At 49.8% G+C, this 9,959-nt stretch overlaps 1 protein-coding gene across 1 annotated transcript; it reads right to left on the reverse strand.

Annotated features, from left to right (window-relative positions):
• Window positions 1-1,650: 1,650 nt before the first annotated feature.
• On the reverse strand, window positions 1,651-9,013 carry CIMIP1 (ciliary microtubule inner protein 1). The gene is made up of 4 exons (XM_004430239.3): window positions 8,946-9,013; window positions 6,900-6,981; window positions 5,321-5,422; window positions 1,651-1,812 (listed from the first exon to the last, which is right to left on the reverse strand). The coding sequence occupies exons 1-4, from the start codon at window positions 9,011-9,013 to the stop codon at window positions 1,651-1,653; spliced, it is 414 nt and encodes a 137-aa protein (XP_004430296.1).
• Window positions 9,014-9,959: the final 946 nt, after the last annotated feature.

Here is a 9,959-nt window from a genome sequence, read left to right on the forward strand (position 1 = left end):
TGGCCGTGGCCCATGTGGCAGGCGATGAGGGTGGCACCATGCTCAGAGGGAATGACGAGGCTTCCTGAAGGGCTGTTTCTCTTGTGTTCCGGCTCTTCCACGCTGGGAAGCCCATGAGAACCTGAGCTCCCCACTCTGGGTTGAGGAGGGCAGAGAACCAACGAGGTGGCTGGGAGGAGGGCATGTTCCGTGGCTCTGTTCTCAGTAGCTGGCTCTGAAGGTGTCTGCAGCCGGCCCTCTGGAGCAAGAAGGCTGGTCACTGAAACCACGTTCTTTAGCCTTTGGAGAGAACGTCTCTGAACAGGAGAAGCTCTTCTGCCAGAGGCTTCTGGGATTCGGAGACTCTAAGCCCAGAACCTGCAGGGGATGGCCCAGATTCAGTAGGAATTCTGTCCCCTGGTATTTGGTGCCCCCAAAGTTATGGAGTCCCTTTAGAAGTGTGCTAGAGGAGGCCAGTGTTTGGGGTTGGGGGAAGGTTCTAGATGAGGGATTCTTGGATGGGTAAAGCACACCCACCCACACTTGAACAGGAAGGTGAGCAGGAAAGGTTTGGGCGGATGGGCCTTGTAAGTGGATCCCACCTGATAGAAGCCCCCTCAGGCCTCAGTCAAGCAAACACAGGAAGGAACCCATCCCTCGAACAGTGACGCTTGACCAACCCAAGGGAGGAAGGAACGTGTCTCCGTGGAGGGCAGATAACCGAGCCTGGACCCTCCCACCCTGCCCACTCCAGGTCTGAAGAAGGCACCACTCCTCTGCTGCTCAGAAACAGAACACAAACCGGCTTCCATACGCTGCCTATAGACTCTCCGCTCTCCTCCTCTTTGTCCAGCTGGAGGGGCCTGTGGGCAGGCTGGCTTTTCCTTCCGGTGCTCCTGGACCAGCTGGACGCCCCACTCCCCACCCCCCATTTGTAGGACCTGGGGCAAAGCCTCAGGGCTGGGCAGGGACCAGAAATAAAATGTCAACCAAAGGGTTAATGTTAAATGTCCACGGGGGAAGGACAATGGCCTGGTCTGCCAGCTGGGCTGCTGCCTGTGCTGTGAGGGGCTGGCGGGGCAGGAAGGCAGGGACGTTTTCTCTCGGGTGCACGGGAGACCCACCCTCTCCTGGAAATCTATACTCAGTGGCAAATCTTGGGTTCATTTCTGCCTTTAAAGCTGTTGACTTGTTGCAAATATCCTGGGAAAGCAGAGTCAGGGGATCCTCAACGCGCTTTATTCCTCCTCAAAAGCAGGCCCAGGGATACGTGGGTACAGAAACACCGACAATCTCCTTATCGTGAGGGTGGCATTGAAAGCGACATTAAAGGGCCTAGACAAATATTTTATAAATGAAATGACGTTGTTTTTTCAAAGGCTATACCTAGAAATTCCTAAAGTATTGAAAAAAATTCAGAGAATCTATTTTGCCTAATTCATTGCATTAGCCAAGAATGAGTGTGTTATGAGAATATTCCAGAAGGGAGACACTGATGAATTGGAAATGTTCAGGGGCTGTTTTGTATTCTTTGCAACATCCCACAAGCAAACGTGGAGGGGAGCTGTGTCCTCAGGGGGACGCTGGGGTGTTCTTCCTTTCCTGGGCATGGGCACCAGCTGCCCAGCGGTCCAGCCCGCACTGCCCAGGGGCTGGAGCCCCCATCTGGCCTCAGTGTATGCCCTGCTTCGGCCAGCTCAGCTCTCTGGCATACGCCCCTTTGCAGCTTCTGATCTCGTAGTCGTGCTCCAGACACTTGTTCAGGCCCGGCACCCCGGATCTCCAGCCGATGAAGCCCTGGGTCGTCTTCGGCACTGGGGGGGAGGGAAGGACCTGGAACGGAAACGCAGGGGTTTAGTCACCTGGGGCCACATGAGGCGGGTCCATGGAGGCATCAGAGTCGGCCATGAGGCCTGGTGCGGGAAAGACGGAGAAAAAAGAGGCCCTAATTAACGTGCCCTGACAGTGAGCACGCTCCCATCAGCGGGACTCGGAGACTCACGTCTCCCCGTAGGGAAGGACCACAAACACGGTCCCTTATCTCGTAATGCTCAACACTCGGAATTCACCACCTCACTGAAATAATTTTTATTTGGTAAAGGAGCAAAAAGGGGAAAACGACCCTGAGGTGCAGGAACATCAAACACCACCGTTCACACTGCCCTCCATAAAACATGTGACGATGTCGTCAGACGGTACCCTGAGTGATAAATCTTCCGGTTTTGATTAGAAGGCTCGATGATACCTGTGTACACACACACACACATACACACACACACACACACCCCAAACTGTACAGACCACAGGAACAAAAAGAACTAAATTTAATAAAAAACCGAAAAGAAAATGAGATTCTATCCGAAACGAGAAAACACAATTCCATTTGTCAATTTCTTGGACAGACTTGAAATTTTTGGAAAATGAGGGTAAATATTTAGGCAGGTTTCCCCCCTCCATTTGAAACAATCTTCTGTTCTGCTCCTACAGGGCAATATGAACCAAGACGACAGTGAGAAATACTTGTTCTCACAGGAGAACTGAGATAAAGCGGTTTAATATGCTTGGGGTTATGAGGTCACACTTAGCTACGGGGATCTTTGAGCGAGGCGGTGGTAGGAGGGGACGGTCCTGGTGGGCCGGCTGCTGCCACTGGTGGATGAAGCCCCTTCACATATGTTCTCGACGACGTATTAAAATTAATCTCCTAAGAGGCACATGCGGGGAGGGTCATCAATAAACACCAGTGGGGCCAAGGTTTCCCCCAGCCAGCTGCGGATGGAATTGTTCGGAGGGTGAGCAGGTCTCCACAACGCTTGTCCAGGCGGGGACCTCGAGCACACAGACAAGCTTTCAAGTCTCTCTCCAACTTGTAAGAGAAACGCAATCAAAAACCACCCTGGGACGCCACGTTTCACCCACCAGATTGGCAAAGAGATGAAACGCCGCATTAACGAGGGCGTTGTGGGACAGCAGGTTGGTTCATTCAGTGTGAAGGGCGATATGGCAATTATCCATGACAAATGAAAATGGAAACGCCCTTTGACCTGAAATCCACCCCACGCATGTATCCTAAGGCATCCTGATACCTGCATAGGTGCATACCAATGTCGGGGCGGGGGATTCACTGCAGCCTTGTTTGTAAGAGCAAATGACAGACACATTCTGCATGTCCATCCACAGGGGCTCATTCAGTTATGGCCCGTCCGTACCATGAAATACTACACAGCAGTTTAAAAGAACAAGGCAGGTTTGTATGTTCTGAGATGGAACAACTTTGAAGATAAACTGCTAATAGAAAAAAGATGCATAAAAATACGTAAAATATGGTACAATATGTGTAGCAACGAAAAAAGGCTAGAGACCCACATACATGCATGCATATGCAAAGTCTCTCTGTGGAAGGGTCCATGAGAGACTGCGGACAATGGCTCCTGGGGGTTGGGGTAGGGAAGGAGGCTTTTCACAACATGCCTTTGGGGTATAGGACACCTGTTAAAATTAAATGTATTTTTAAAGGCTCTATCCACCCAAAGAGGGCAGGGAGGAGCAGTCAAGGATAACATTCAAGAGCAGGGCTCTGATATCAGACACACTTGCTGTGTGACCTTGGGAAAGGAATTCAGCCTTTGTTAGCTTCAGTTTCCCCATCTGCAAAATGGGTTTGATGATAATAATATCTATCTTCTAAGGTTGTTGTGGAAATAAGATGAGATGATCATCTAAAGCACTCAGCAACTAAGAGAGAATAATAAAAGCTAACATTTATTGGGTGGTATACAGAGGCATAGAAAAACTTCTGAAGGAGCTCCCCAAAATGTTAACTATAGGGAAGAGTATATATATTTATGGATGTTTTAATACTTTATTATTCATATTTTGCTGTATTTCTAAAAAAATTTAACAGTGAATCTATATTGCTGTATAATCAGGGAGGAAACACTCTCAACATATCTCAGTGTAGTGCATTCATTCATTCATTCAGCTAACAGATACGGACCCACTGAGCACTCACCACATGTCAGCCTCCCCATCAGACCCTGAGGACAAGTCAGGAAAAGAAAATCCATGGAGCCTAACTCCCCCACCCCTGGCCGCCGTCGTCCTTTCCTCAGGACACAGAACTGTTTTCCACAGCTGGGCAGAGGGCAGAACCCAGGACCAAGATGACAGACCCAGGAGAGGAGGCCCAGGGGTGCAGAGAGCTCAGCAAATCCAGAGGCATCTGACCCGTGCCTGCAGCTGACTGGTCTCAGGTGGGAACACCACCCAAGTCTTCTCCCCAGGGACTGCCCCGTCACGCACTCAGCAGCCAGAGTGGGCTTTCAAAAAGGCAATTCTCAACGTGTCACAGCCTTGCTTCCCACTGCAGATTGGGCTCAAATCCCAGCTCCTTCCTCTGGCCTCCGAGGTCCAGCGGGATCTGGCTCTGCCCACTTCTCCATCCACATCACTTCTCTTCCCACCCCAGCTCACTAAGCTGCAGCCACACCGCATCCCTCGCTGCTCCTGAAACATACCAACTTCTGTTCTGCCTCAGGGCTTTGGCACGTGTGTTCCCTGGGCCTGAAATGCTTCTCCTAGGGCTGGCTCCTTGTCATCCTTCAGTCCTCAGCGCACCGGGCACCACCCTATCCTCTGTTATCCTCGAGCACGTCACCTGTCTATTTCTCCCACGGCATCTAATACAGCACATAAGGATTTTGTTGATTTTCTTGTTTCATGTTGGTCCCCCACCTGACCCAGATGTGCGGGCTGGAGTCTTGTCTTCTTGTTCATCTGTTTGCCAAGCAAGCACCTGGCACCTACTGATACATAACAGTCGTTAGCAGTTTCTACAAGTGCCGAGTCACGTTCCAGGTCCCTCACAGGCATCATCTCTCACTGCACTATCCCTAACACCACTCCCAGAAGTAGGTGCTTTCATTAACCTCCATCACACAAGGGGGGAAATGGAGACACAGAGAGGTCAAGCCACTTGCCCAAGACCACACAGGAGGTGAGCGGCTGCGCAGTCTGACTCCAGAGCCTGGGCCTCTATCTGCCCTGCTTTACTGCCCACTCCCTTAAATGTTTGAACGAACGGATCGAGCCCCTCATGTTCGTGGCTTCCCTCTGCTTCTGCAGAGACGGACGCAGTGACTCTGGCACGCGTGGGGACGAGTAACACGCTGTGTCTCCCACGCGCGGGCTCGGGAAGGGCGTGGAAACTGGGCTCCTCACGTGCGGGGTGCCCCGAGTTCTTACCTTTGGCAGTTGGCTCTGTGCACCTGGAGCAAACACAGTTTCTGGGGGGGCTTATTTCTTACTTAGGAAAGCAAGTATTTAAAACGACTTTGCGAACCTTGATGTATTTCTCCACTGGTGTCACCGGCCGGATGCGGAACCGCTCGGGAAGCTCGATCCTGGGCTTTGGGGTGGGGGGTTCTTCTTCACCCCGGATCAACTGAAACACAATCCCCAAAGACAGGAGACCACAGGCTGAGACGGGTGGAAGTGTCCTCTTTATCGTCCCCCCAGAAACCGCATGTTACAGCTGGCAAAAGGGGGGCTCAGGAACGTTAGGGAGCTTGTCCCAATCCCACAGTTAGAAAGGGGCAGAGCGGGACTTGTGCACAGCCCAGCTGAGCCCCAAGCTGCAAGGAACTGCCTTGCAGCCTCCTGCTTGTTGCAGCCTGCTAATTTATATTCCCAAGTAGTAATCTGAGAAAACTTTACAGGTTAGGGCCTCAAATTAAACGATGCCAACAAGGCTCCAGGACCAGTCTTTAAAATATTAGAGGAGAGCCCCCATCTTCCTTTAATTTTTTAAAACAATTTTGAACTCTTCAAAGACTCAATTTAATTACATATACAGAATATTAATACTCTATGCATATTATATTAATAAAGACCCACTTGATGCATAAAATTTCAAATTGTATAATTCTCCAAGTATTAAAAAAACTCATTAAGAATGGCATAATTTCAAAGCTACCGGGATGGGGTGAATTACAAATGGGGTTTACGCTGTCTTGAATCATGAACGTTTTGAATGACACGGTTCTTATTCAGTTCTTATTCTGCCCTCCAAAGAAATGTGGCTTCCTCGTGGTGTGTCTTAGAGATAGTCTGAAAGGTTGCAGTCTGGTAGCCACCATCCCACTGAAGCCCACACAAGCATTTCATGCGTCTGTATGATGTTTTATAAATCTGAACCACTATTCTAGACTCAGAAGATTTTATTTAAACTTGTGGATTTCCGGACTCTCTTGAATGACTGGAATATGCAGCTAGTCTCTCTGCATGGTGACACTCAGCAAGCAGGCGGCTGCCTCTGGGCGGGGCCAGTGGTCTCTTTGCTGGCGTCCCCACCCTCCCTATTCATTATGCCTGGCCCTTTTCCTGTTTCTGTTACCTATCTGCTCTAGGAAACACCAAGAGTATCTTCCTAGTGACCCCTCATGTATTCTCTTGGCCTCTCCTTCTCATTCCCTCTGAACCTGACAACCACGCAACAAGGCAAGTGAGGACTATCAGCCCATTTTACAGATGGGAAGTCTGAGGCCAAGTGGCCCAGAACCACACAGACCAGCCTCTCCCCGCAGTGCCTTCTCCTTTATTAGCTGTGTGACTTTGCACTTCTTTGAGCTTAACTTCCTAACTTGTGAAATGGGTGTAAGACAGCACCCTCTCCCCAACCCCTGCACAGGGGATGTTGTGCAGGTTAAGTGACCTGGTTTGGAGGAAGCATCTAGAACGTGCCCGGCACGTCGTCAGCACTCCATAAATCTGTGAATGGAAGCAACCGTCAGGTTTCAGAGTTAGCAGTCTGTATACAATGCACTGTTCAATGTCATTCTTGCAAATTATACACTTCATAACCATTTATTCTTGGAAATGATTGATTCTATAACCTCTGGGCTCATAACATTTATATTTACCTCCTCGAGGGGGGTTGTTAAGAATCCCCACTTCTGGGCCCAGTCTTGCCGCGCCTCGGCTTCAGCTTTCAGGCGGTATTTCCTGGAAAAGCAAGTTCCTAAGTGCTGGACAACATTTGAAATGGGTAAAGCAGCAGACCTACAGGGTCCACTGGGGAAGATGTCAGTGCACCCTGATGGGGTGACGATTCTGTGCCAGGGAGGGAGCGAGGGTCCCCGCCCCAAGGACCTCACTCTACATGAGGGAGACGAGCGTCTAAAGAACCAGCGATGCTGGCGGGCGGTGCCTCGGGGAGCAGACAGGACTGGGGCAGACTCTGCCCGAGAGGCCGTCCAGCGACTAGACTCCTTATCTTGGAGGCCCTGTGCCCACGGGCCTGTGTTGAATCATCGCAGAGGTGCATATTAAGCACATTTGTTCTCAGAGCAAGGACCGGGGCAGAGGGCTGGGGCACCTGGGGTGCAATATTGAAGAAGGCACCATTCCCAGTGCAGAGCCAGCACTTACGTGACCTGGAGATGGAGCCCTCCTTAGATACCGCACCCCAGGGGCCTCACTCGCCCCACCCTAATCCTGGCCCTGTCTTTGCCCCACATTAAATATAATTTACATATGACTACCTCTGAGCTGAGTTGAGCTGCAACTGGAGAGCGGTGTATCACACTTCGCAAAAACCTAATTAAACATTTATTCATTTTGATTTGCAAGTTTCTTTTTCTATTTTGGAGTCAATATCCGCCTCCCTGCCCCCGCACTGCATCTGAGCAGTTTCCGAGGCCCTGGCCAAGCTGTTTGTCCTGGGCACTGAGCTTCTGAAGCAGAGTCTATTTCTAATGGAGATGTAAAGTGAGCCAAAAATATGAGCCACATCTGTAACTTTAAATTTTCTAGTAGCCACATTAAAAAAAAAAGTAAAACTAAACAGGTGAACTTAATTTTAATATCACTTTTTTTTGGTTTGAAATCTGGTATTTTACATTTATAGTTTATCCCAATTTGGAACAGTCACATTCAAGTGCTCAATAGCCACTTTGGACATTGAATAGAATAATCTAAGGCTTAACTGGCTCTGTTCACATAGGAGGGGCCATCTGATTTGGGTCTTGAAGGATGAGTAGGAGTTTGTCTGGTGGAGATGGGAGAAAAGGGCATTCTAGGCAGAGGGAACAGATCCTGCAATGGTAGTATCTCCTATTGGGGATGCTTGGATAAAGACAAAGATTTTTTAAAAAATTAATAGTTGTGTATTTTATGCCAAATACTGGCTTTCCATTTTCAAGAGTGATATAAAGTTTTCTATAAAAATAAATCTATTAAGTGAAACAAAGCCAGTTTAAAGAAAAATATGAAGTGACTATTACAAATTTTACAAGGAAATGGTAACTGTCAGAGAGATGACAAATAAGATAACTGAAACTTAAGAGGTGAGCAATTATGGTTTGCTGTTACTAAAATTTACTTACATCTAAATTAGTAACTTCTCATATGGATTAAAACTTCAAAGAGATGGGATAATATTTACCAATCGGATAGAATGCCAAATAAAAACATCCTTATAAATATCTGCTGAACATAAATCTTTTAGAAAATGGATCTATTCTTTAAATTAAAATTTTATTACTTAAAAAAACCAAGAAAAGCAAGTGAGAATGTAAAATGCACATGTATCTCTCATTCAAATTGAAGAAATATCAAGATTTTTGTTTACTTTTTTAAAAAATTCGGCAAATCTTAAAAATAAGAACAAACACATTAGTTGGCTCTCAACAAGTAAAGCTTTGCAGATGGTTGTAAAGCCAGATGCAAAATCTTTCAGGCCTTCGTGGTGTGCCTAAGACAAGAGGGAGAAAGAAAAGCTGTCCTGTCGCTCTCGCGGCCCTAACCCTGCCCCCTTTCCTCGGGGCCCCTGACCGCCTCCAGCGCACGCTCCTCGCGCCCAGAGGTGGACTACCTCCAGGACTTGGTGGGGAAACTGAGGCCGCCAGGTGTGCACACTTCAGGTGGGAACAGCCCAGCCCACCGGGTTACCGGATCCCCGGCGTTACCAGATCTCGTCCTGGGCCACGAGGTTCATGCGCTCCGCCGCGGCCGTGCTGAGCGGTTTCTGCGCCATGGGGCCGGGTCCGGGTGCGCCCGCCACGCACCCCGCCCTGGGCTCAGCGTCTCGCGTCGCCCGGGAGACCGGTCGGCCAGCAACGCAGGACGCGGAGGCGGAGGCGGCGCCGGCGCTCCACCCGAGGGCACTGGGGCCGCTGGGCTCTCGCCGCATCCGTGCGCCCCTGTGAGCTCTTCGCCCACCTCCCTGCTCGCCCGCACGGCCCCCGGCTGTGGCAGCCCTCCTCTGCGGAAACCCTTGGGGAGACCTCAAGACCTAACTCCCCCGCCCCCCTTTAAAATTTAGACCTGTAGCGCAGGTATAGACACCGACAAGCGTGCCGATCCCAAGTGTGCCAAACTTAACGAATTCGGTCACAGAGAATCCGCGGGATTACCAAATAGGACACTCCCACCCACCCCGCTTGTCGACGTCTCTCGGCAGACATGAGTTTCACCAGTATTTGAACTTGGCGTCAGTGGAACCATCCGGGTGTCCTTTGCGCCTGGCTTCCCTGCCCAGTGTTGCTTGAGAAGTTCGTCCACACTGATGCGAGTAGCTGTACTGTGTACATGTCCATTCCCGAGGAGTATTCCATTCTGCAGACCGCGCTGGGCTTGAGTTTTGGGCCACCACGAAAGTGCTGCTATGAATGTTGCAGCGCGGGGCTTCCGGAGAACATCTGTGCTCCGTGCAGAGAACACGTGCATTTCTGTCAGCATCCACTCTATAACAATCCCCAAATGAAATTCACAGATGATATCGCGCCCCTAGACCCTGCACCCCACACTCTCTCTTTCATGCCCATCAACTCCAATCCCTTATCATTGGGGTGCTCAATCAGTGTATGGTGTTTGTTGACTGACTCATTGACCCCCTAAGGCTTCCACCATACCGTGTTGTCAAAGGCCTGGAACTGAAAGATGGGTCTAAGAGACAACAGTAAGTGGAGTGACTTCGCAGG

The sequence above is a fragment of the Ceratotherium simum genome, chromosome 21 (assembly GCF_057802395.1).
Source record: "Ceratotherium simum simum isolate JZ-2026a chromosome 21, ASM5780239v1, whole genome shotgun sequence".
Classification (NCBI taxonomy): domain Eukaryota; kingdom Metazoa; phylum Chordata; class Mammalia; order Perissodactyla; family Rhinocerotidae; genus Ceratotherium; species Ceratotherium simum.

Bases quoted from the DNA above. Each gene is read 5' to 3' on its own strand.
- CIMIP1 (XM_004430239.3), bottom strand. From the start codon at position 9,013: ATGGCGCAGAAACCGCTCAGCACGGCCGCGGCGGAGCGCATGAACCTC. The intron at 6,982-8,945 runs GTAACGCCGGGG...TTGCTTTTCCAG, and splicing joins GTGGCCCAGGACGAGATCTG to GAAATACCGCCTGAAAGCTG. The intron at 5,423-6,899 runs GTAAATATAAAT...ATTGTGTTTCAG, and splicing joins TAACAACCCCCCTCGAGGAG to TTGATCCGGGGTGAAGAAGA.